Here is a 26,963-nt window from a genome sequence, read left to right as displayed (position 1 = left end):
CTCTCTCCTTAACATTGTCTAGGGTCACAAGTGTCTGGATCCCACCTCTGGCTCAGTGTTAGTCCACCAGGCAGGAGGGAGTGAAGGGGGACTCCAGACAGAAGGCAGAGGGGGGGCTGTTAAATTTAGGACACTGGTTGAGTCCAGGAGGGGCAGCATCCCTTGATAAGGGTGTCCCAGGAAAGAACTGAGAAGACAAAGAGAGAAGAAAATACAAGAAGTCAAAGGAAGACAGATGTATTGATGATCGTAAGAGAAATACCTGAACCTTCTGATCTGAAGCCAATCTCCCTCTTCCAAGGGCCCAAATCTTGCCCAGGACACTGCTGCATCCCTCTGCCCACTGAGTATGGCCAGGCATCATAGTTATTTATAGCCCCCCCCAAGTGCCCCTCTCCCACATCATTTCAGAAGCTCCTTGAGAAGGTTGTAAAAAATCTAGAGAAAGGCACAGCGCCCAGGTGGTTTTATGGGAGAGTGCTATCAACCCTTTGAGAAATACACGATTCCTACTTAAAGTGTTCCAGGGCATTAGAAAGATGGAAAATTCTGAATCCATTTCATGAGGTCCGCTTAACTTTAATAATAAGGCGGCCATGGACTGCACAGAAAAGGGAAGCCTTACACCACATATGAATATATACGCAAAGATTCTAAATGAAATATTAACAAGTGAAATCCTGTAGTTTCTAAAAGATTAATATATCTCAGCCAAATGGGTTTATCCTGGGAATGTAACAATGATTCCGCATTAGAAAATAATGGAGAGAAACTACTCATTCAATAGACATGGAGAAAGCATTTGATAAAATTCAATCCCCATTCTCAGTTTTTGAAAAAGTCTTTCAGTAAGCTAAGCAGAAAAAGAAACTCCCTTAACTAACGGAAAGATATTTATCAGAAACGATTCCTTTAAACCTGATGAGACTCAATGGTGAAACTCTAGAGGTGTTTCCATTAAAGTCAGAAATGAGATGAGAATGGTCGCTGTTGTTACCCCAGAGACCCCAACCAAAGCAGTAAGGCAACAAAGATAAAGGTGCTTATGCAAACACACACATTTAAACATACATTTGTGGAATAAAGATGTAAAATTATAATCATTTGAAAATAGGATTTTCTATTAAAAAAAGATACATATCTAAAATTCTATCTAGAAAAAACTAATCAAGAAAAATAACTCATTCTCAATAGCAGTATAAATTATAATTTTTTATATTTTTTATATTGCAAGTGAGTCATATTCCTACTAAATCTATAAATTAATTACAATCCCAATCAAAACACTAATGGGATTTTGAGGACAATGGGAGGGGGTGGCATGCTTTATAGATTGACACTATTATATTAAAGAAAACTGCACAAAAATAGCACAGAAAAGAATTAAAGTAGAATAAAAAGATGAGAACTTGCCCTACAAAATAGCAAAATAACAAAATAACTTTAATTAAAAGTGTCATGTTGATGCAAGAACTGAAAATACATCGATGAAACAGTCCAGGGAATTAGGTACCTTGTAAGAGTATCTTTAGATCAGCAGAGAAAACACGTAGACTACTGAATAATGATGTTGAAACAACTGGCTGTCTGTGGGTAAAACAGAACTTAAGTTAGATCCTTACCTCACACCATTTTCAAATATAAATTTTATATGGATTTAGAGTGAATGTAAAAGGAATACTATATAAATACTAGAATAAAAAATACATTATTTCAATAATCTTGAAATAGTTTCGGCCTTTCTAAGAAGGCATGAAACTCAGAAAACTTAAAGGGAAAGGAAAACAGATTTGACTCCATGGAAACTAAAATTTTCTACTCAGCAAAAGACACTATAAACAAAGTCAAGAGACAAGTGACAGGCTAGAAGAAAATATTTATGACTTAACTAAAGGGAAAGATTGATCACACTAATTAGATAGACTCCAAGACCTCTAATGGATTAGCAAGGAAAGAACATACATCTCAAGAGAAAAAGGCAACTCACAGAAAATCAAATGCAAATGACTAGTAAATAATTGGAAAGGTAACCTCATTAGGGACTAAGGAAATGCAGTTTTAAAAGTAGGTTTTCCTATCAGTTGAAGAGAAAATTTGAGCACAGCAAGTGTTGGCAAGGTGGCGGGAAGACATTCAGTACCCTCCCTTTTGGTTGGAGTATAACTGGACACCACCATTTTGGGGGGAAATTTGGCAATTTCTCTCTAAATAATAAATGCTCATACATACCCTTTGATGCAGAAATCCACTTATGCAAATATAGCTGGCAGAGACAATGCACACCTGAGTGGACTTTCAGCCCGAGCACTTCTGGGCCACGGGTATAATTCTATAAAGACCCTTTATTAGGCTCGTCTCATATATGTGTGTGGCCATGTACACATGCCACATGCACTTACACGCATCTATGCACACGCACACAGTTGTCCAGCTCTGCATATGCATGTGGGATGCACAATTTTACAGTATATGGAACAGTTCGTAGAACATTCTTGTATGTCTTTATTGGTGCGAGGAGGTAAATAACCAGAGCAGAGGAGGCAGAAAAAAAGGTGGTGAGATTGAAAACCCAGCACCCATACAGCCTCCACCTTCCCAAGCAGGTGACATCGTCCGAGACGTCCATGGTGCCCTGCTGGCTCTGGCGTCTCCCATTTGTCTTCCAGATGGGTGAGCCTGTGGCTCTCAGCAGGGTGCTCACCGCTCAGGTCGTGCTATGAGCCCCCACTAGCGAGGCGAGGGCCCTGCCCGGGCCGTGTGGGGCTCATGGGTCCTGTCCCTGAAGACCGTCAGGTTGTGCTCCCGGATGTGTCCCAGGAGGATCTGTCCTCGCCGCTCCAGGGCCTGGAGAACCTTCTTCAGCCCCTGTCGCCCGCCTTGGCTTTCCCAGAACACAGGGTCCATCTGCAGTGACTTGAGCAGCATATTCTGTAGACACCCTGACCGGAGAACCTTCACGACAGACTCAGGAAACCTGGATGGAAGTTCGGCGAACATCAGAACAGAAAGCAAAAGCAAAAGCAAAGTGGTATCAGGGAGTTTATGTGAAGGACGAAGCCAGACAGCCAGAACTTGCACAGCTGGGAACCCTGGCAGGGTCGCCCCCAAAGTCCCAAGGGCCGCGCCCTGGGTGACCAGGAGTTGAAGGGCCTGTTGGCTGTATCCCCTCAGCTTTCCCAGAGCCCCACACCCCCTCCCGAGGCTCAGGCCTAACAGCTTTTGTCTGATGGTGGACTGCGGACTTCTAGGTGGCCACAGTGTAAGGTCGCACTGTCTACAGCAGGGCAGCCAAGCCTCGGGCCCCGAGCCTCCACCCAGCCCCGCTGACCCTCACCCATCTACGCCCTCCAGCAGCCGAAAGTTCAGCCTGTCCTCGGGGTGCTGAAGGTTGCCGGCGTTATCGATGTAGACCAGGTGGGACGGGTCGCTGCTCCGGACCTCGGGGGAGAAGATGCACAGAGACGGAGGCGGGTGAGGAGGGTGAGGGTGAGGGTGCAGCCTCGCTGGCGCCCCTGACTCCGTCAGGGTGAGGGGTTTGGGGCCCTGAGCTGTCAGTCCACCTTCCACCCTGCTGCTCGCCCAGGTGGTCCGCAGGCGCTGAGTCAGCTGACTGCGCTGCTACTGCTCAGCGCTGCCGGGCGTCACCCAGTGAGCCCTCCCAGCAACCTGAGAAGGGGGCCACTAGCGTGAGCCCCACTTTACAGAAACAGAGGCACAAAGAAGTTAAATAATTCGAACAAGGTCCCACTGCTAATAAGTAGCTGGCTGGTTCAAAGCTGGACCAGGCCACGGTGCCATCCTACGAAACTGCAAGGCAGAGGGACGGAGTCTCGCTCTGGTGGCCAAAGGGGCGGGGAGCGCGGGTGGGAAGGGGCAGGTGCAGAGGTAAGCTGCCCGGCAGGGCCGCAGGGGCTGAGGCACACCTGCACGCTCACACACGCTCGCCCCACACACCTGTGCCCAGTTTCACGTATCATTCAAAGGCTTCTGCTACTAAAAGGGGCAGGACTGGGAACCCTGAGGGCCACACGATCTCTGAACCTCGCTCACAGCATCTTCTGGAGGAGACAGGGAGACCGGAGTCTGGGTGACGAGGGGACATACCAGGATGTGCACCAGCCGCAACTCGCCCGGGTTCGCACATTTCTCCCGGAGCCCCTCTTCCACACAGGGCTCTGTGGGCTCGGGCTCAAAGCCACAGCAGTAGCGATCCAGGCGGTCATGGACCTGTGGGGACACCCATCCCCTGAGGGCAGGTGGCCCAGCACCCTGGCCCAGCACCCAGGCCGCCTGGCCCCTGGGCCCGAGTAGAAGCCTCATTAGGAGCCAGAGGCCAGCTGCAGAGCCACTGAGGACTGACCCCAGCGTGTGGCCCAGTTGATGGCAAAGACGAAGGTGTGGTTCAAGCTGACCCCAGCACCCAGCACTTGTGCAGCCCAGCCGGGGACTTAGCTGAAGGTTTTGGAGTGAAAGAACGAATGGATGAAGTACATGGCTGGCTGGCAGCAGGAAGGATCTAGGGGGGCTTCACACGAGGACTGTGATCACAGAAAGCCTGCCCACTATGCCACCTCCCTGCCCAGGGTGCCATCACCAGAAGGCTACAGGGGGCCACCTGGCTCTGAGGTCCCCAAACAGGAAATCTGGGTGGGGCAAGACACTGCAGTCAGCCAAGGAGGGACACCAGGGCCAGCTGTGGAGGAAGTGAGGACTGGGGGGACCAAGCACAGGGCACAAGGGGTGGCCGAGTCCTCTAACTGACCCGCGAGGCTCCTTGGCCAGGAGTGGTTCCTCAGCCAGTGCCTGACCTGGGTCTGGTGGATTCCAGAAGAGCTGAGGGCTGTCCCTGGTGGGCCCATGCCCCCCACCACCCCCTACCCATAACCCCACCGTGCTGGAACCCTCCCTCAGCACCAGGGCAGTCACAGGGCCCTTCTAAGGGGAAAGGGTGGCCCTTGGCTGGGCTGGCTTGCTGCCTGGGGGTCAGATTACTGTAGGGTGGCAGCTTCTCTCTCCAAGAAGGGCAGTGGGCTGGGCCCACACTGACTGGCGGGCTGTTAAAGATTTCACGAGGCTCCAGGGAGGAACATCTGGATGCCACATCTGCACCAAGCCTGAGGAAGAAGCCGAGACGCCAGTTTAGGATTTGGATGAAGAGGCTGGCTGATGGCCTTTGAGGAGACAGATAGAGACCTAGCTCTTATCTAAAAAGACATGTGTAGATCCCTCTACATTTTAAACAACACAAAACCCAGGAGCCATTAAAAGAGGAACCCTCGACAGCAAAAACTCTAGAAATTGTCCCGAGTCTAGAGAAACAAGTCATGCCCATCATGCCGTTGCTCTGGAGGCACCAGCGACGTGATGAGGTAACAGAAGGAAGCGGCGATGAGGAGACGTTCATGACATGAAATGAGGGCGAACTTGGAAAACCAAGGACAAACCGAGCGACCCTTGAAGCCGAGCAGAGTCAGCAGGTGGCCAGTCACCAAACTAATACACAGAAATAGCAGCCTTCACACAGACCGAGAGCTACCGGCCAGGGCCCGTAAAGGAGGAGGGTCCCATTTCCGACAGCCACAGAAGATGAAATACCCAAGAATAACCCAACAGCGCAAAGGGGGGTCCAGCTGAAGGGAACATCACGAAGCCTTGAGGAGCGTGAGTAAAGGGAGGGACGTAGCCTGTTCGTGGCTGGAAGGCTCTACATTTTAGGGCGTAAATTCTCTCTATCTGAATCCACACAAACTTAATTTGATTCCAGTAAAATCCCGAAAGGACTTGGGAAGGAGAGGGAAGGAACACGCTGACTCTAACTTTCATGAGGTTAATATGCAAGAATATGGGGGGAAATTCTAAGAAAGAGCAATGAGAAAGACCACGCCCTGCTGGTTATTATCATAAAATATGAAGCACAGTAATTAAAACAGTGTGATTCTGGCATATAAATAGACCCTTTACTGGAACAGAAAAGAGTCCAGAAATAGACCTACAAAAACATGGAAACTGGCAATATTGCAGACGGAGGGGAAGATGGATTATTCAACAAATGGTGCTGGGACATCTGGGTTGCCATCTGAGAAAAAAAAAATCGCTGTTTTGCGCCTTGTCTCTTACTCCACATAGCTTCCAGATGGACCAAAGATATATGAAAACACATGGGAGAATTCTTAAAAGCAAACCTCAAGGGAGGACAGCCTTTTAAAATATAATATACTAACCTAGAAGTCATAAAAGAAAAGCTTGATGATTTTAACAATACGCAAATTTTTAAAAATTTCTGCTTTGGCCAAAGGAATATGAGTCGGCATTGGCAGAGGCCTTGAGTGTGCTCCTGCCATTTGGTTGGGCCCTTGGGCTTCTTCCCTTCCCCGTGAGGGGTTCGCCCAGGTGGTACTGCTCCGGCAGCCTGGGCTCCAGAGTGAGAAGAGCAGTCCTGACCCCCCTCCCCAGCTGAGAGCCAAGTTCAACTGAGCCCAGCTGACCCACAGACCCTGGAGCAGGAAATCAAGAGCTGGTGTTTTAAGCTGTTGAGTTTTGGAGAATTTTGTTACACGGCATTATCTCCACAATCACTAACAAATACAGAGTGCTATACGGCACTTTCAAAGCAAAGGACTTGTGGGGGTATAGGAATGTGTCTGTGTGCAGCGCTTGTGTATTTTGTGTCCAGGAAAGCGTATGATGTGATGCACACACACAGAAAAACAAGGCTTTATAGTGGATCAAACAAAAGGTGCAAGCATACCACAGAGTGGGCTGTATGTGGAGCTTGTACCCAGCTCCCGGTGAGAAGGTAGCTCCAGTTCCTGTGCTGGGAAAGCCACAGCCCTGCCTCTCTCCACTCGCCAGTGGTTTCTAGGAAGGCAGCGCCAGCCAGACAGGAACGCTGGACTTGACCAGTCTTCAGCAGACCGGGGAAAAGGTGGCATGAGGCCAGCCGAGCCCCGTCTGACCACACGCCCAACCTGTGTGTGCTTTGGCTGCCGAGACTTCCATCCCCACAGCTGGCCTTGGCAGCTGAGGAGGGGCCACACCGCAAGCCCAGGACGCAGACAGAGGGCCTCTGTGTGGAGCAGAAAGCTGCCGTGTGCACATCAGCTGGACCCGGGCTTTGCACGGAGGTGCCTACGATTTCAAGGGCATCCCTGCAAAGGTCCCCTTTTCCTGCCCTCAGTCAAGGCCAGGTGACTAGTGACGCTGATTGAGAAGGTGAGCTCTGGAGTCAGACCGTCCGGGCTGCATCTCCACTCCACCAGCCATGACCTTGGACCAGAAACTTCACCTCTCCAGGCCTCAGTTTCTCAGCTTTAACACAGATAAATGTAGTATCTCACTCGGAAGCTTGCCCTGAAGACTAGATGTGTTCATTCCTGACCAGTGGTAGGGACAGTGCCTGCTTATTGTTGAGGGTTGTGCACCCACCAGGCACCGTCTTAAGTTCATTACACGAAGGATCTCCTGTGCGGAAACCTCCCAGGTCCGGTGTTATCATCTGGATCCAGCTTCCCCAGAGACAGACCTCAAAACAAGGATTCAAGTGAAAGCTGTTTATCTGGGAGCTCATCCCAAAACACGAGCGAGGGGCACCACACAGGGAGGGCCAGCAATGACCATGGCAGGGACCTGGGGTGCAATCCCGGTAGGCAACTGGGAGACACACGGAATATGCCCCACAGAGCGGCCACAGGTCAGTCAGTACATAGCCGATGCCCGCAGTTCCCTGGTTACCCTTGTGCCCTGAGTGGGGGGGGTCCCCAGAAACTCCAGCCCCTTCCCCAGGGTCCCCAGAAACTCCAGGTTACCTCCTGGCACAGCAGGGACCTCAGCTGCCCTGTGGCTTCCTTCTCACTCTCCAGTGCTCAGGCTGGATGGGTATCATCCATTCCCCCCTCTCTCTTCCCCCCCCCCCATCGTTTTTACACAACCATCTTGAGTCTTGGTTGAGTTACGGGTATAACATTATAAACAGTAGTGTGCTGATAAGTGTTTAACTCCCCGGGAGGAGGGGCGGCCCATCTGCAGCATGTGCTGATTTCCATGGTGTAAACAGTCCCGCCCGGGCCAAGCCGCGCTGCCAGCATGACTGAGTGGAGTGGGCACTGCCACCGCACAGGCTTTACTAAACAGACGCAAATAACCTCAAGAGCCCAGATAATAGGAAAACTGTAGTAAAATAATTAGGAAGTAATGAGTTCTGAATATTTATTACCTTTGTTGCTAATATAATTATAATATTGTTAGTTTATATAATTTAATTTTTAAATTCCTGTGTTTCACAACCAGGTCACAAAATTCCTGGAAATTTTAACTGTCAGCTCGCCTGAGCTGATACAAGCTCTTCCAGCATAAACTAACCGGGTGAGTAAACACAGGGGCTGAAAATTAACAAAGACAGGTGCTTGGTGGTCAAAAGACCAGGCCTAGGGGAGAGTCACCACCTGGCCCCACCCCTGCTGCTCCCCAGCCCCGCCCAGCCCGGCCCCACGTACCTGGAGCAGAAAGTCAAAGAGTGCCAGGCGTGCCCACTCGGCGTGGTGGATGCCCAGGCAGGGCGCCTGGCCCGGCCCGCCGCAGCCGCGGGCCAGCAGGGCCTGGTACTGCAGCCAGCCCAAGGCCAGAGAGTTCTGGTCGTTGTCCGGGTCACCCAGGTGCTGCACGTCGGGTGCCCACCAGATGACGGGCCTCGCGCCCCCGTCTGTGTAGCGGTAGGGCAGCAGGGGGCTGTGGAAGCGCCGGGCCACGGCAGGCAGGCTCCGGTGCAGCCCCAGCACGCGGTCCATGTGGAAGGCCAGGACCTCGAACAGGTCCCCAGGCCTCTTGATCAGGCCACAGAGGCCCTGGGAGCAGAGTCCGCCGAGCCCAGGAGTCACGTCTTGAGGGGCACCCTCAGCAGAGAAGCCAACCTGCAGCACCTGCCCGTGGCCAGGGACCCTGGCTTTGCCCACCACCTGCCCCTGGGCCAACAGCTGGAGGGTCTCTACATCATGTTCTGTGAGCCATGGGGGCACCTGCCCACCAGGCCTCAAGCTGGTCAACAGCCCGGGGGGCTCGGGGGCACACCAGATGGATCCTTGCAGCTCTGCGACAGAGCCAGGCCACCGACGAGCCCCCGTGGCCAGGGTGGGCTCCGCTGCTTGCTGCCCACCAGTCAAGGTTCTGTTCCCAGCTCCTGGCAGGTCCCTGCCTTCTGCTGCACGGGGCCGGAGGGTCTTTCCAGCAGGAGCTCTCCCGTGCCCTGGGAGGGGGCTGACCAGGGTGCCTGTCTTACTCTGTGCCTCTCGGATGGGACCATCCTTCCAAGGGGGTCGCAGGTCTTTGGCTCCTGGCCCCCTGACCTCATCCTTCCTCAGGGGCACAGGACGCTGGGTACTGAGTCTCAAATCTCCAAGAGATGCCAAAGCAATGTCCCTCTTGACCCTCCCCACATGCCTGCTGTCCCCTCCCGGGGTCCTGCTGCTGTCCACTCTCCCTCCGTGGCCTGGCTTCTCAGCACACATGGGGATGGAGCTCCGGGACAGGGCCCAGCTTCTCCAGAAACGCAGGTTCCTTGTCCGCTGCCTCCAGCGGGAGCTCAGAGCCCGTGGGCTATGGGGGGCGGGGGCGCCGGTTATCCCCTGGGGCTCCACAGGAGCTTGAGGCTGTGCAGGGAAGCGGGTGACAGCCATCACAGACAGAGCTATCAAGAGGCAGAATGCCATCACCAGCCGCCTCTTGCCACGTAGCTTTCTCCAGAGCCAAGATGCCTGGGGGATGGGGTAGAAAAAGAAATTTTGAGACCTGGGATAACATCAGCCCATCCTACAAAACAACAGGGCTGGTTGCAGGAAGGCGCATCCTGGATCCTGCAGAGGGAAAAGAGCAGAGCCCAGGGCTGGCACCCAGCTGCCCTCAAGAGAGGACAGGGCACCTCAGGGCACCTTGGCCAGCACTCCTGCTTCAAAGCTTAGCTTGCTTGCATCCCAGAGACTTTGCTGATGCCTGCAGGCAGATGTGGGCTTCCCCCTGGAATAAGCTGCCATATGACACTAGTCACCAAGCACCAAAAGTCTTTTGCACATGTCCCTATTGCTGAGTGCTGGCCCTCTCTTGATCTCCATGTCAACCCCAGGGCCACTCTTCAGGCCTCTGGTTGTCTCCCACAAACACATTCTTCTCTTTACCAGGGACACAGGGATGACTCTGTCTAGCCTCCCTTGCAGCTAGGGGTGGCCATGTGACTAAGTCCTTGCCCATGGCAGGAGTCCACCACTTTTGCCTGCCCGTCTTGCTCAGAAGGAAGTTGGCTACCCAGCCTTTCTCTCTTGGCACATGGACGTGGCAGCACCAGCTGTGCACCTGTTGGCAAGGACACACCCTGGGGCAATGATTTTTCGACAGATGGCCTAGGGACCAACAACTTCAACATCACCTGGGGACTTGCCAGAAAGGCAAATTTGCAGGCCACGCCCCAGAACCACTCAATCAGAAATAGGGACCCAAAAACCTGTGTTTTTACAAGTTTCCCAAGTGATTCTGATGTGTAGGCCCCATGGAGCCACCAGAAGGAGGGAGCTGGGGAGCCTGCAGGACCCATGGGAACAGGGCTGCCTAGTGCCGTTTGAGCCACTGTGTTTGGAGTCAGAACTTTTTCATCTTCTAACCTATTCGATTTAGAACATATGGCAGTTCTATTTCTAATGCTTTGTGAAACCTCCATATTGTCTCCCATAGTGGCTCTACCAATGTCTCTTCTACTACCTGTGGTAATTATTTTTAGCATAAAGCAAGTGACTATTCCACAACTTGCTTTGGTTGACATGACAACATGTCCTGAGGCCATTTCCATATCTGCCTCTTTCAATATAGCGTTTACTTAACTGCTGGCCAATGGTTCACAGGGGGACTGTGCCACCGTCCTTTACCCCTTCCTCTATGTACAGGAAGGGTATTTAGATCATTCCCAATTTTTATTATAGCAAAGAATGCAGCCCTGAAGACCCGGTAGGTGCAGCTCCGAGGGAAATGGTGAGGGTTTCTATAGAGGAGGCCCCGAAAGGTGGCGCGTTGGGTCCCGCTCCTCACTGACGTTAACTTTGCGTTGCACGTCGGCCAGCATCTCGTTAATCCTCACAAGGGCGTAAGGAAGTGGGGACCGTAGCGTTCCTGGTTCACAGATGAGAAAACCAAAGTCCAGAGCGCAAAGCTGTCCAGGCTCACACAGCTGGCAGGGATGCCAGTATCTTAAATTAAAACTAAGAGGGGAAATGGCCGCAGACAAAGACTCTGTTTTCCCTTCTAAAAAGAAAAATGTTTTCCCGTTGGATTCATCATCTGTATTCTCACACTTACGGACACCACTGGGGGAAATAAACCGTCTTTTAAAATGTCTCGAAAAGACAGAATGTTTTGATCCCCTCTCGGCCTCGCTTGGCCCCGGACAACCTGGGGAAGTTGGCAAGTGCACAGCTGTGCAGAGAGGAAGGTTCAGAACGGCCCTGAGCAGATGTCCCCGCAGGGCCACCCAAGGGAAGCTCTGGGGAAAGAAAGGCAGCTTTGATCAAGCTGAAAAAATACATCCTCTGAAGAGAACTATTCAGCTGCATAATAAAAAGTGCACGAGAGGAGGAGAAAGGGAACGACTCGCCATATACCGGAAAGCTTGCGGTGGAGCCCGGCCGACCCCCGCTGCGCACGCCCCAGCTGAGCCCCCTCGATGCGGCCCCGGGTCAGAGCACAGCAGGGCGGTTCAGTGGCCTGGGGAGGGCTGGTGACCCGACTTACAGTCATGAACACTGTGCAGTGTAGACAAGTATCGAATTATAATGCTGCTCACCTGAGAGAACACAATAACCATCAGGCAGATTAGTGATCCAGGGCAGCGTCCTTTCCTTGACTAATAAGGGTGTAAGCGCTATCACTACAGATGGGGCTCAGGCTGTGGTGACAATGATGCCACGACCTGTTCCAGGTAAATCCGTGAACCAGTGTCCCATAAGATGGGTCCTCTAAGAAGGACTTTAAGAAAAATGCCAACACACACTGGTGGCCTTTGCAGAGACAGTCTGAGAAACAAGGACCTTGGAGGAAAGGACTCGATTACAGTTCCTACCGTAGCTGCCAGCAGGGGACTTTTTCTCACTTCTACAGGGTCCCAGGGAAAGGATGCTCTTCTACTTCGGGAAAATCCAACCGGGATCGTGCTTCACTTTGGGGCACTAGCTGTCCCTGCCCCGGACCACCTCCCAGAATGGCCCACTCTAAACCCCGACACCATCGGCTGCTGCAGAGGGACCAACAGCCGGGACAGAGGCAACGCGATCTTTTCTCAACTCCCAGGTGTCAAAAAAAGATGACAAAACCTGGTCCCCCCCTAACCTGCCACGGAGGATGGGATAACACGCTGGGCAGTGAAGGGGCAGAGAAGATGGGGACCACATGTTCCTCGCCCATCAAAACAGACAAAACTACAAAGCACTTGTTAAGTGTTTCTTGGTGGGAGTTTTCTGGGTGGGAGAAGGGGCTGAGGGGAGCCACATGGTGATGATGATAATGATGGTAGTGGTGGTGGGGATGGTGGTGGTGGTGATGGTGGTGATGGTGGTGGTGGTGATGGTGGTGGTGGTGGTGATGGTGGTGGTGGTGGTGATGGTGGTGGGGATGGTGGTGGTGATGATGGTCACAGTGGTGATGGTGGTGACGACGGTGGTGATGGTGGTGGTGGTGGTATGTGTGTGTGTAATAAAAATCAAGATTGGTGCCCGGCTGGGGGGCTCAGCTGTTGAGTGTCAACCTAGGATCCAGGCGATCGGGGTTCGATTCCCGGTCAGGGCAAATGCCCGGGTTGTGGGCTCAATCAATGACTCTCTCATCATTGATGTTTCTCTTTCTCTCTCTCTCCCTCTCCTTTCATCTCTCTGAAATCAATAAAGATATATTTTAAAAATAGAAAAAAGAAAGATATAAAAAAATAAAAAATCAAGATTGGCTCTAGTTCTGCTGTCATCACGAAAGGTGTGACAGTCCCTTCTGTACTGTTCCCTGACCTCTACCCCCTTCTAAACAGCCCCACTGGCCGCTCACTGATTCATCGTTACTCAGAGTCTCGGTGAGACTGGCGATGATTTTGGAATTGGGAGTTTCTGTTCCATTTTTTAAAGACCAGTTGAATAATTTTCATAACCGTGGCCAGGATGAGAGGGAGCCCGTGAGCATTACTGTCAGAGCGCCGGATTAAAACCACATGCCAGTCCTGTGAGTAACACTGCAGGCTGGTCAAACCCTGCCTCCCTCTGCTGAACCCAGAGTCGGCCGCAGGCCGGGGTAGCCGGCCTGGCACAGGCTCTGTGGGCAAAGGCGACAGGCGCAGCTGGTCGCGCAGCATCCCTCCCGGGTCGGATCTGCTGGGTGCTGGGAGGCTGGACCCGCCTGCTCCACTGTGGGCAAGACCCCAGGCTGCCTGCCTCCTGAGCGGCCGCCCGGCCAGGCTCCCTTGCTCAGCGTCATTGGAGAGCTGTGATTTCCCTTCCACATCAGCAACTTCAACACAAGAAAGGACTTTTGTCCCTGTAATTTCTGGCCTGGCCAATTACCAGGGAAAAGAAAAAAGGGAGGAAAAATTCTCAAAGGAATGATAACTAACATTTATACAGCGTTCACTATGTGCCTGGGACTGTTTGAAGAAACAGTAAAACTTCTGTTAACTCATTTAAGCTGCATGCCAGTCTTACAAGGTAATTATTAGTAGTAGTATCCCATTTTACAGGCAAGAAAAACAAGGCATAGGGAATTGGCGTGACCCAAAGCTCCCAGAGCCAGCGAGGTCACCACCAGGACATGAGCCCAGGCAGTCTGGCTCCGGAGCTGGTGACCTAATGCTGTGCCACCCTGGGAAGGGGCCGCCACCTGCAGCCCCGGCTCCAGCCCTGATTCGAAAAGACTGCGCTGGGTCTCAGGGGCGCACCCTGCTCTCAAAGGAGGTTCACCTTTTGGGCCTGGGCAGATCACCTGTAAAATGATGCTTAAATGAGCTCAGGGTAGGTGGCAGCCTGCTTGCACTGGGAAAATAAAAATGTTTTCAGGCTACATTTAATTTTCTCCCCAAATGAAAATAGCTTTATTGTGTCTCATGTCCTATTCTATTAAATAGAATATCAAAGAGAAAATGCCACCATTTCACCCTTCAAATCTGAGCATGTTGAGAGGTAACATCAGAAGCAGGTTTCTAGTTCATCTGTTATCCTCAAATCGGGTCTCGGGCTTGATCTCAAAACCAAGCAGGCTCCATGCCTCCTGCTCCTGCCAGCACCAGACGGTGCCCAAGTTCCTTTCAGCTCAATCATCCTCAAGACCGTGGCCAGGAAACTGAATAGGTCTGACCGGAGAGGCGAAGACAGCAGATCCTATTAAAAAGGCCTCTTACTGAGCATACACCGCGTGCCAGGCACTCTCGAAACCCTACAAGGTACGTGCTAAGATGGTGATGTTACAATTTTAGAAACTGAGATTTAGAAAAGCGCCTTGCTTGGGCTCACATAGCGAGTCCGGGACAGGCAGGATGTGCATTCTCCCCAGAGCCCGCGGCTCCATCACAGAATGGGGAAGGCAGACTGGGGAACCTCGGAGACAGAGGGGAGTTTGGGGGGCTAAACGTGGGAGAGGAACCTGGGGCACTGCTGCCTCTTTCAACAAGGACCTGTGGCGTCACAGCCTTGACTTGCAGCAATCCAGGGGTGCTCAGTCCTGTAGATGGTGGCCCACACAGTGGGGTTTTTTAAAAAAAAAAGTTTTGATGTTCTTATTGATTTTTTAGAGAGAGAGGAAAGAAGACGTAGAGAGAGAGAGAGAAACATCCATGAGAAAGAAACATCGATCAGCTGCCTCCTGCACGGCCCCTGCTGGGGATTGAGCCTGAAACCCAGGCATGTGCCCTCACCAGGAACCGATGACCTCTTGGTGCACGGAATGCTGCTCAACCAACTGAGCCACACCAGCCAGGCGCACAGCACGTTCTTAAGGGCAGAAAAAGTCCTTCTTGAAGATGAAAATCTCTCTTCATCTCCTCCTCAGCCTCCCTTAACTGCCCATGCCAATGCTATCCTTGGCACAGCTGAAGGAAAGCATTTAACAGGCAAAGGCACTACAGATGTTTGGCCTTAGGGATTGATGGGGGGAGGGGCTGAGGGTCCAGGGCAGGGGTAATTGGAAGTTCTCCTGAGGCTCAGATTTGAATCTCCCCAAGCAACAGGTCCCTGGCTGTCTGCCGGGTTCTGCTGCTTCGCTTCCATAGCATGACATCAGGGATGCAGTCACCTTGTGACATGATGGAAACCTCCTTGAACACGTGGCACTAGCTAGTGCTAGGGAGGGAAATGAAAAACGAATGACATCTTAGGAAGCAGTGGCTCTGTCGGGGAAGAAAAGAAATGGGGAGAAGAGCCCCCAGAGAACACGAGCCATGAAAACAATGAAGAGAAGGGTGTCACCTTCAGAGAGAGCAGAATTCCCGATGCAAGTCCCCTTCAAAGGCCCTCCGCGCCCTCGGGGGAATGAGCAAAGCAAGCCAAGGTGTTGTTCTGGCAAAGGCCTGGCCAAAGTAAGAATGGTTTTTCAAAAACAGCAATAGAAACTGAAATCTCAACTCTCTAGGCCCACTTTGCTGCATTTCATTCAGACGGGAAAGAACGTGGAGCTCCTTCCAGCAGGAGGCCAGGGCCACAGGGGACTAGGGAGGAGCTGGACAGATGGACCCATGAGCCCAGCTCTGTAGGACTCATCTGGGACTCTGGCACCCAGAACTATAAGGGGTCAATTTGTGTTGTTTTAAGCCATCAAGTCTGTGGCGATTTGTTAGACCAGCCATAGGAAGCTACAGCCGTGAATAGCTTTTCTGTAGTCATAATTATGTAACCACTGATCTAACCAAAACGGCCGGCTAATTATGCTGGGACGGTGGACAGATGAGAATGGTGTGTGCGTGGAGGTGGGGAAAGACCCAAATAAAAATCGTAAGTGGATTAGGTAAAGCACATGTAACCAGGCGCTCGAATTTTCTCATGCCGTGGCCCAGCGGACTGTCCAGGGCGCCTGGAGGCGAGCGAGCCCCACTCTGGAGGCCCTGAGCGGGAGCAGTCTGCCTTCCCCACGCGCAAGGTGCCTGGCCGGGAGTGATTGGAGTTTCATTGCGTTCATCTGTTTATTTTTTAAAATGCATGCTTACCCACAGGGAACCAAAGGCCGTTTGAAGGGGTTGTGGCACAAAATAAAATAGACATGTTCAGGAGAATGACCCAGACTGAGGGCCACAGGCTAGAGCCTCTTCTCAGAAACGCACGCAACAGATGGAGGCTAGGTGCACCTGAATGAGAAAATCGGGGTGTCGCGAACACCCGGAGCTCCCCACTGGTCAGAGGTGAGCATGAGAGAACAGGGTCAGGAAACAGGAGAGTAGGGACTGTGGAGCATGACCTTCAAGAATAAAAGAACTGAGAAATGAGGCTCTGCTATGAACCAGTGTTTACCCAACTGCACTGCCTAATCAAAGCAGGGTGCTAACCTCACACGAAAGCTTACATTTCCTATGAGCCACATTTAAAGGGGGGAAGCCAGATGAAATTGATTTAAATAATATTTTTACTTAGCCAAATGTATCCAAAAAAATATTTCAACATGTTATCAATATAAAAATTAGTAATGATGCCCAGCCAGTGTGGCTCAGTGGTTGAGTATTGTCCCAGGAACCAAGAGGTCCCCGGTTCGATTCCTGGTCAGGACGCATGCCTGGGTTGTGGGTGTGGTCCCCAGTGGGGGCGTGCAGGAGGCAGCTGATCGATGTGTCTCTCTCGATGTTTCTATCTCTCTATCCCTTTCCCTCTCTCTCTAAAATCAATAAAAAACATTTTTAAAATTAGTAATGAGGTAGTTTTTGTTTTCTGTAATATGTCTTTGAAATCCTATGTGGATTTCACACTCACGGCCCATCTCAGTTCAGACTGGCCACCTTCCAATAGACGGCTGGTGGCTACCATATTGATCCACACAGCTTTAAACTGGGGTACAGGTCCTGGGAACCCCCGGGATCCACAGAGTGTTTGAGAAATGCTGCATCAAAGGATAAATGCTATCAGATCACTTGGACCAGTGCAACTGTAAACACAAAGGCAAGTGTAAGAATTGTAGCACAGCTGAGCTCCACCTCACCGGACAGTTAGCCTCTAACAGCGCAAATTAGGCAAAACTGAAATTACCCTTGAAAATCCCTTAAGAAAAAAATTGACACCCCTCCCATTTTCCCTCCCACCTTAGAACAGGTGCTGAGTCTTTTGTCTCAACAAAATAAAACCACAGAGTTGGAAAGTTCTAGTAGCACACTGAGCCTGCGAGACCATCCGTCTTGAGAAACACGCTAGGCCCTCGAACATGGGGCTCTGGGGTGGGAGGTCTGAGCACAGACCCGCCCCAGCTCCATTCTCATTTGGAAGGAGACTAGCGATGATTAACACCAGATTTCGTATCAGCCACGTTTCTATGTTGTGTACTTTCTAGTAACAAGAATCCAGAGAGGAAAGGAGGGTGTATGTGACCATGGCAAAGGTCCGGGAGCTTCCCCGCGCGCAGGGGACGCCGTGGGAAGACACACCCAACTTCAAGTGGAAGAGAGGGAGCTGAGGCAGCAGGCCAGGTCCCTGGGGCCTGCAGGAAAAAGGAACAGAGCCGAGGATCCACTGGCAGGGAGCCTCCCTAGCCGTCAGAAATTCTGCCTCCAACGCAATTCGGGCTGCCTCTCACTGGCCACATAAATAGAAAAAGTACTGGTGACCCAGAGTCCCCCAGTGCCAGGGCTCTAATGACCTGTCCCCTTACCTTCCTTGCCTCCTCTGATTTCTCACTGAGGCTCCTGGCAAAACGAGGTGTTTCCTGGAAGCCAGCAGCCGCAGCCCCCCGCCTGGAATGTCCGCCCTCTTTTGAAAGGGGTGAAGTCAGTCCGTCAGTGTTTCCGTCTCAGCTTCGTGTCTGTCCTTGAATAAACGAGAAGCGCTGCCTCGCGGCCCACATACTTGGTAAGGGCTGCACGAGCCGCACTGAGACAGGCCAGTATTTCATCACCCTGGCTCCTGTCCCTCTGTCTGGCCTCCTGCCCTGGTCCGGCTGGATGTGACCACATGCTGTTTGCATTAAGCCGCATCATGTTAGAAGGAATGGTCCCTCACCCCGACTGTGGGTCACTTGTCCCACCGAGGAAAGGAGCTGGAAGGGTAAGTGCAAGTTGGCCCAGCACTTGACCCAGGGCAGGCTTTCTGGGCTGGTTCACAACACTGGAGCCCGGGTTGGGCAGAGATCTGCCGAGGGGCAGATCTGATGCTGGGCGACCCCAACTCAGGGCATCTGGAATGGTGTATCTGCTGGATGGGGGGGTGGGGGGAAGGAAGGGCAAAGGGACAAAGGCCTGAGGAGAGAGCCCTCCTGCCCCAGAACCTGGGCCGAGCTCCCTCTCCCTCCCGTGACAGGCATCTCCCGGGTCCCTCGCCAATGCATGGTGGTGCCATGGGATCCAAAAGGATGAGATTTTCCCCGTCTTCAAGAAAATGTAAATTTCAGTTCAGGAAATGGGTCCAGGGCAAGACTTTAAAAGGCAAAACCAGCAAGAAGGAGAAATTCGTCTCCACTGTCTTCCAGACCACATCCTGCCCCCAAATACCATGAAAACTAAATTGTCCATAGCTTCAGCCACTTGGATCTGACAGCTGATCTCAGGGGCGCAGCACTCTAACCAACAAATGTAAAAAGGGAAGTTTTAAAGCATGAACGTGCTTCTCCTGTTTGCACTCCTGAGAACCTCGGCGACCCAGAAGTGTTACAGGGAACGTTACAAAGAGTGACACCGAGGAAATGTCCACCTTCTGACGCCCCGGGGTTTGCTGGGAGTGAGGGTGCTGGCCTGTGGAGAGGCACCAGTGTGCCCCAGGACACACAGTACACGTTAGCAGGGAGGCGTGGTGACCTGAAAACGCAGCGATGGCCACATTGCCTTCCAAAGTGGCTTCAACCTCCCCCCACCCTGCCTCCACCCACCCCGCTGTCCTCTGGTGACATCTTCCAAATAAACTACCTGCACTGGAATCCTTGTCTGAAGGTCCGCTTCTGGGGTGAGCCAGCCTAAGGCACAACCTTATAGGGCAGTTATGCGAATTAAATGAGATGACTGTCAAATGCTGACAGCTCTTCCAGACTCATAGTAGATGCTCAATGAATGTCAGCTAGGAGGAGTAAGCGGGGAGGAGGGCTCCTCCCAGGGGGAGGCATGTGTAGGGCAGCTCAAGGAACCTGCACAGTGAGGCTCAGAGCTGCGCCTGGCTGAGAGCCCCCCGGAGAGGTGCAATTTTGGAAAAATGTGTTGTTTTCCGATCTCTGTGAATCCCAGATCGATCCAGCCCACCCTCCCCCACTCTCTCAAGAAAACAGCAGCCTGCATATGTAATCCCTGCCACAGGCCGAAAGGAAGCCTGCTGAGCAAGGTGCAGAGGCCAGCAGGGGGACCAGCAGGACCTGCTGAGAGCCTGCCCACCCTCAGACCCCTTCGCCCATCCCAAGACACAACCACACACAAAACTACCTTCCCGTGACTGTGTTAAAGGGAGTCGCAGGTGTCACCCAAGGTGCAGGTTGCAGAGGGTAGAGTGGGCAGGAGGGGTAACTTCGGCATCCCCTGCACCAAGCAAGGAGCCCTGGCTTGTGCGGTTGAGCATCACAGGGCCCCCCGCCCCACCACAGAGGGGACAGTGTCCAGCTCAAATTCCAACCTCAGCGCTGACTCTGCTCAGCACATGAAGGGAGAGTGGGATGTGCGCTTCTGCACAAGTTCCTGGAGTGCAGCTGCCAGGTCTCTGCTCCAGGGACAGAGTGACCTACTTGTCATCAGAAAGACAAACGGCCTCCTGGGGTTTGTGCACATTCTCTGGAGAGACCACAAGTCCTCAGGCCCAGTGTGGATGGCCCACAGCCCACAGACACAGGCTCAGCAAGGGACTGAGCATCCCACATCCAACAGTCTCGGAGGGCCCCACATGGTCCCCAACTGAAAGATGAGCCCTCAGGACTAATCTGCTCACCAGGACCTTTTTTCAGCCCCTGGAGCTGGTTGCGAAGCTTCATCTTTGGGCCCAGAGGGGCTGGCAGCTCACCAAGCTTTCCTACCAGCAGCCCATTAATGCTGAGCTCCGAGCCAGCTCCACTGCGTCCTGGCTGTGTGACCTCGGGCCTCAGTTTCCTCATTGGTGCAATGATGATAATAGTACCTCCCTCACTGGAGGCCCATTCATTAGTTCACCGAGCACCTATTCCTGAGCCAAGCACTGCCCCAAGCAGGAGAGCTACATCAAGCGCAAAACATGAAGGTGACGTTCTCATAGGAAAAGAGTATGACTTGTCACTCCTAAAAACAAAATCACTCCACTAAGCACCGAGAGAGTTTGATGAGCTGCTGTAGGCAAAGCATTCAAAACAGAGCCTGGCATAGAGTTGGGTTCCATCCCCAGACACAACTATTGTTATCACTACTATGATGATAGTGTCCTGGCAATGCCCACGGGGTACCTCCTGGAACCCCAGAGGTGGGCCAGTGTATCCTCTGCTCCCAAGATGGAAGGGAGCTAACGGTATATCCTCTGCTCCCTCCGCTTACTGGTGGTTGGGCTCCAGTCTCTAAGTTGACCATTTGATTATATGTTGGGGCAGCCCTGCTGGCCCCGAGAGGCCTCTCCATACCCATAACTGAATTACCGTCTTGTTCCGCTCACAAGGGCTCCAGTGTGGGATCACCGCAGAGACGGAGTTCTGGAGACCCTGTCATTTGTCGGAAATGTTCTCAGGCTGGCTTTGTATTAACAGCCATACATTTTGCTCTGGGCGGGGGGAGGGAAGGAGTGGGAACTGCTGTGGGAGAAAAAATTAAGCAAGTCCTCTCTGGGCTGCTACAGCCTTCCAGAGATTTCTACTCTCTGGCCACTCAGAGGCCAGGACACAGCCCCTGACAAGGGCAAGAGGAGAGCATATCTGCATCTTCCAGACATACTTCTTCCCTATTCTGACCAAACTCGTGACAACAGGGAGGCTGAGCCCATCAGGGACACTTAGAGAAGAAGCCACCTCTCTCTGCCATCCAGCCAGCCACAGCAGGTCGCTGGCGCTTCCTCAGGGGAGGTCTGGAGGATAGTCAGCCTTTGGGATCTCACAGCTCCTATTAACTGAGCAATTACTATGTGCCTAGGACTACTGTACGAGGCGCTGTGTTCATTACAGCATCGAACACACAAGCCCACAAGGGGGCAGTGTTATCTTCATAGGGAACTGAGACTGTGAGGTTCAAGGTTCACCCACTTGCCCAGGATGGGAAGCAGATTTTGAATCCACTTCTGATTGCCACCCACCCTCTGAACTTTTTATGCTTTAAAACTGTTCCAAGTAAGGTGCTGTGACAATTAGAGTTTAAACCCTGTCACCCTGGGCCACTGCCAGGGAGATGCGTGAATATGAACAAGGAGCCAGGAACCTTTCCTGACAGCCAGCGAAGAGACTAAACAGGGCGGCATTGCCCAGTCGGCCATCCGCACCCCCTCCCCAAAGAAAACCGAGGGGATTTTTAACTCGAGTTTCAAAAGAAAAGGTTCTGGAAGAAAGAAACACAATAGCACCTTTGTAGCTGCAATGGGATCTCTAGGGAAGCAGGAGAAGTGGGGGCTTGGGGGTGAGCTGACTTGAACCAGGACCTGCAGACAGTGGCAGGTATGCGGGGCCGCCAGGAGGGGATGGGCGTGCTGTCCAGGAGGCCACCCACTGCCAACGGCCAGTTCCTGAGCCAGGGTCCAGGTCCCCCGGGACGTGCACACTGAGCCTCTGTGTGGACAGACAACAGAGCAGTTCTGTCCGGGAGAAAGAGGCCTGTGTGTCCCGCCCACCCACCTCCAGCACAGGGATGGACATCCAAATGGCCCCTTCACTGGCCACCCCGGCCTCCAGGCCTCAAACCGGCTGCAGCCTCCACCTCCAGGCATCCCAGACAGTGCGACCCAAAGCCCCCACCGGCCTGGGCACAGCTGGAGCCCGGCCCTGGCCCTTCCACCCACCAAACACTCCTGCACACACTCCAAACCCTCACAGGGCGCTGTGACCTCCCCACCCTGCTGCAGCTGCTCTGCGTTCACCCCATTACCTCGAGATCGGGCTCCATTCCTCTCCTCTGGGGAGGGACGAAGGCGGCTGTGGGTCCTGCGACTCTTTGAAATTGTGACCCTTTGATGTTACAGGTTTGACTGTATCTGGGTCTTCCCTTCCCATGCAAACATGTCACCAGCATTTAAAAGCACTAAAGCCGCTTTTTAAGTCCTTGACAATGTCCTTAGATTTCCCCGGCGCCGGGTGCATTGGACGTCGCCTCATAGCTCTGGTGCAAAACCAGTTTGGACAGAAGCAAGGCCAGCGCTGGCTCTCCCCGCAGGAGCGCAGGGCCAACCTGGGGCACAGGCGGTGGCAGTCACCCCTCGCCAGCCAGGTAGCAGAAAACGTCACTGCTCTGCTGAGACCCAGCTCAGAGCCCCTGCCCAGTGCAGCCGCGCCGTGCCCCCGGTGGCACCCTCAGGCTTCGAGCGCATGTGCCCGCAGGTGGGAGGACCTCCACAGGCTGGTCCCTTCTGGCTCCTCAGCTCCCATCCACACAACTCTGGCTCTGACTTGTCGCTCTTTTCTCCCCCTTCCTCTCTTCTACCCCTATCCCCTCTGCTGTCTGAGCAGCTTTTTGGCTGATGGCATTTCTGGAAAAATCCCTACCCGACTTGGCTCCTAGACATGGAAACACGGACCTGCTGCCCCAGCCAGGATGGAAGGATTCGAATGCTCCAGATGGTTCTGAAGAGGCTGTTTGCTCATTGCAAGCAAACACCCTCGAAAGCCAAACAAAAACTGCCCACAAGTAAACAGCATGTGACACAGCCCCTTCCCACTGCCACTTAGCAGAAACCCAAGCCTACAGTGGCGGGAAGCTGGGCGAGGTGAGGTGGAGTGGCCACAGCCCCTGCCCACCCTCCAGCCAGGGCGGTGAGCTGGGCCCGCGGCCAGGAGGGCACCGGGGACCGCAGGCAAGGCGGCCAGGGCGGCATAAATAACACTGCTGTCACTTAGTATTGCAACTACAGCTATCCCATCTTTACCATTACAAAGGCAAAACCAATTCAGAGGAGTAAGGGAGAAACGTCAAAACTTCACCATTGCTCTTCAGAATGTAACATAATTATCTGCTTATAGAATTCAAATGATTGGTATTATTTTTAAGTAAGTTACTTCTATATCATGATTACTTCTAAGTGTGACGAAAGGACACACAAGATAAATAAAAGTGATGATGAAGAGAGGGGAGAAAGGCAGGTATACAAGGAGAGGCTGTATACCCAGATGCCTGAACAAGAAACAGAAGTCACCCATGACCTGCCCCCAGGGTCCCCATCTGAGGTTACCAAGGGCTGGAAGTTTCCCTGCCCACATATCCCTCCCAGATGCATCCTTTGGCCAGCTGCAGGGCCCATTCCTCCATCCTGTCCACCAGGATCACTATCACTCTCAGACACTCCCCCTCCACTCCACTCCCTGCACACCCCCCTCTGAAACTGCTCCCTAAAATGCAAACACAACCCCACCTCTCCAAGCTCAAAAGCCCTTCCCTTGTCCCCTCTGTCTCAGGATCATAGCATAAATCCCTGGCTGGGTCAGGAGACCACTCATGCCCAAGAGCCAGGCTCTGCCTACAGCCCCATTTCTAGAAGGTTCCCCCAACTCCCTCCCAGCCAACTTTTGACAGCTCACTTTTACCTCCAGGGCTTTGCACACGCTGTTCCTTCTGCTAGGCTGCCTTTCCCTCTTTTACTTGTTATATATATTTTTTAGTTTACATACAATAAAAGTACAATTTTTAATGTATAGTTCTATGAGTTTTAATACACGTATAGATTCATGTGACCACTGCCACAAGTAGCATATAAAGTCTCCATCACCCCCAAAGTCTCCCTTGTACAGCCCCTGAATTCACCAGCTGCTACCTTAAAGCACCTCCTAGCTTCCTCTCTGCGAGCCACCAGGCCAGCCCCTCGGGATTGTGGCCAGACCCCCGGGACTTCCAGGACTATGTGTCTGTGTTTGTGGAGGGGAAGGTAGGGTCCACACAGAGAAGGGCAGCCTGGGGTCACCCACAAACCACCGCTGCATCCTCTCTCTCAGGCCCTTAGACGCAGGCCAGTGTAGACACATCCAGATAATACAGGGATTATGCCCCAGACACCCAAGATGGAAACACTTTGGCCGTCACATCAAAAACCATCCAAGCAAAGGCAACCCAGGTCGCATGTAGCACCAGGGCCTCGGGAAACCTGATGCACTCTGTTTCCACATCTGTACCATGGATGGAGAGAGAGGGCTGGGCCTCCAGGGCCTCTTCCAAGGGTTGCCTGAAGCACATTTCTCCCACTGGGCCCTGAAACAGCCAAGGCACTCATTTTTGTGTGAGGCCAATCCATGCTCCACCCCCACTTCCAACCCACTGTTTCTGGACCACCTCCTGCTTGGTGTGGTTCGGGCAGTGGGCTGTTTAAAACCCTCTGCTTGCAGCCAGCCCTGCGCTCACCTGGCTCATGCATGCAGCAGGAGCTGCAGGTGAGGGGCGCTACAACACAGAGGGTGTCGGATTCCCACAGGCTCCAGGGGCTGGAAGCCTAGATTCCTAGTTTGGGTTCCAAAACCGGTTTAACTTTCGGAGGGACTCACGCAGACCTTGGCAGAGTGATTTGCTGGGCATCCCAGCGTTAGACCTCAGGGGCTGCGGCTGAGTGGGGGCTGCCTTCCCACCCAGCACGGAGGCCCAGGGAACAAAGATGGGGCAAACATTTCTGCAGACTGTGCATTTCCTGCCTGGTGAAGAGAGAGATTTAAAGGAGCAAGGAAACAGTTTTAGAATAGGAACTGTCTCCACTGGATCCAAACTTACAGAAGAGTCTCAGAGCATCCCCTCAACTGGTATCGAATGAAATGCATGGTTACTTCCTCGCTGTTTGCTTTCAGTCCTGACAAAAAGAAAACCTATTTTTGTGGGTCCTCGGTAAAACCCTCATTCTTCTTATAGCACCTTTGGGGTGCCCAGTGTTTTCACCTCAGTGATTCCATCTGCTCCTCCTAACAACCCATTTTACAGGTGAGGCACATGAGGTTCAAAGCACTAAAGTGCTTGCTCAGAGCACCACGGCAGCTGAGTCCGGCACAACCTCATTCTGATTCAGACCCCTGCCTTTTCCCCACCACTCCACGCGGCACCAGATTCTCAAGTATATGAAGAGGCCACTTGTCTGTGATGGGACCTGCACACTGGTGGGGGGAGGCGAGCTAGTCAGCAGCCAGCCCCAGGGGAAGCCCCTTTCCTGAAGCTACACATGGTCTGCAGCTAAGCTGCCTGGGTCATGTTCTCAGAGGGTCTGTCTTTTCTGCCTGTTGGTGTCTGCGAGCCTGTCAATGCTGAAGAGGGACTTTCACAAGGTCCCCAGCTTCATGAAGAACATCCCAGGCTGACCAGCGCTCCCACACCTGCCCTGCGGTCCTGGGAGGTGGAGGGGGTGGGGCCCTGGGAGCCAGGCACTGGAACCTCCCCGGGGCCAGTGTGATTCTATGGCAATAATACACGTGAGGCACTGCTTGTTAATATTCAAGCATGGCTAAGCTATAGACGATACTATAAAATTCACACGCATTTTCCTGTGGAATAAAGTGACTTCGAGGTGTCTCACCCATCAGAGGCTGCCTTGGGTGCCCCGCCCCGAATCCTCTCCTTCCCTGCCCTGTGGATTGGATGAAGTGTGTGCAGAGCTCAGAGGGGGTTACGGTTCAGCCCGGGTGTGTGGGTCCCTAACGAAAGCCCTGGGTCACCGTCCTCCCCACCACGGGAAGCAGCAAAGCTGACTGCCCTGGCCGAGGAGCAGAAATAGGAGCTGCCACCGCCCCCCCACCCCCACCCCCAGAGAGCCTTCGGGGAGCAATCCCGCCCCGACGTGGCGCGGGCTCCATGCGCCCAGGGCGGGTGCGCGCTGCGCTGCGCCGCCCGCGCCACCTGCCTGGGAGCCCACCCCGCCTCCCACTGCGCTTCCTACCATGTCCCCGCGGAGGCCGGGCGCGCTCCTCGGTGCTCAGCCGCCTCACCAGCGCATCCTGCCGCCCCCGGCTGCCCCTGGCGCAGCGGCTCGCCAGGCTTCCCTGGACGTGGGTTTCCCTGACCCAAGGTCCGCAGCTTCCCAGCGGCCAAGCGGCCCCTGGACAAGTCCTGGGCGCGCGATGGGCTCGGGGATGCTCCGCGGGTGGAGCTGTCGGAGGAGGTCGGGGCACATGCACGTGGGACTGTGGGTGCGCGGAGGCCCCCCGCAGCCTCGAGCCGCCGAGACCCGCGAGGGAGGGTGGCGGAGCCGCGGCCCCAGGCGCGCGCCAGGCCCGGCCTCCAGCTTCCCCGGGAGCGCGGAAGGGGGGAGCTCCTTTCACAATAAAAGCCCTGCCCCGGGCCGCCGCCGCGCGGACAGGGGCCCAGGTGCTGGGCAGGACCCGCGGGCCGGCCGAGCGCGGATAAGCCGGGGAGGCGCGGGGCGGGCGCAGGGCCGGGCGCGTCGCCCAGATCCCGCCTCCAAGGGGGGCAGGTGCCCCGGGAGCCCGCGGGAATCTGGAGGGACCTGCTGAGAGTCGCCAAAACTGTCCTCCCGGGCAAATCCCCAGAAAGACAAGCCCTCTCCACCCGCATCTCATAACCCCGTCAGGGCCCTGGAGTAAATGACTGATACTGACCGCCCCCTGATAGCATCCCCCTCCGTGGAGCCGAGCCTGAGACTCTGGCTCAACACGCCTATAGCACTGACCACCTCTGTCGTGCCCTTTCCCACTCCCCGTCCTGTTCCTCGCGCTCCGTGCACGCATCC

The 26,963-nt window shown here is 53.4% G+C and overlaps 1 protein-coding gene across 4 annotated transcripts; it reads right to left on the bottom strand.

The window, feature by feature from the left end:
- Positions 1-569: 569 nt before the first annotated feature.
- Positions 570-26,505, bottom strand: GASK1A (golgi associated kinase 1A). 4 transcript variants are annotated; one of them, XM_081159605.1, is made up of 5 exons: positions 26,154-26,505; positions 8,493-9,746; positions 4,105-4,227; positions 3,335-3,438; positions 570-2,974 (listed from the first exon to the last, which is right to left on the bottom strand). In XM_081159605.1, the coding sequence occupies exons 1-5, from the start codon at positions 26,154-26,156 to the stop codon at positions 2,728-2,730; spliced, it is 1,731 nt and encodes a 576-aa protein (XP_081015731.1). In that variant the 5' UTR covers positions 26,157-26,505; the 3' UTR covers positions 570-2,727. The 4 variants fall into 4 exon arrangements, with proteins under 4 accessions (XP_081015731.1, XP_081015729.1, XP_081015730.1 ...); XM_081159603.1 differs by lacking the exon at positions 26,154-26,505 and adding an exon at positions 23,484-23,558; XM_081159604.1 differs by lacking the exon at positions 26,154-26,505 and adding an exon at positions 22,187-22,253.
- Positions 26,506-26,963: the final 458 nt, after the last annotated feature.

Source organism: Miniopterus schreibersii (assembly GCF_964146895.1).
Source record: "Miniopterus schreibersii genome assembly, chromosome: 15".
Lineage (NCBI taxonomy): Eukaryota > Metazoa > Chordata > Mammalia > Chiroptera > Miniopteridae > Miniopterus > Miniopterus schreibersii.
The sequence above is the reverse complement of the archived record's forward strand: the minus strand, read 5'-3'. Positions and strand labels throughout refer to the sequence as shown.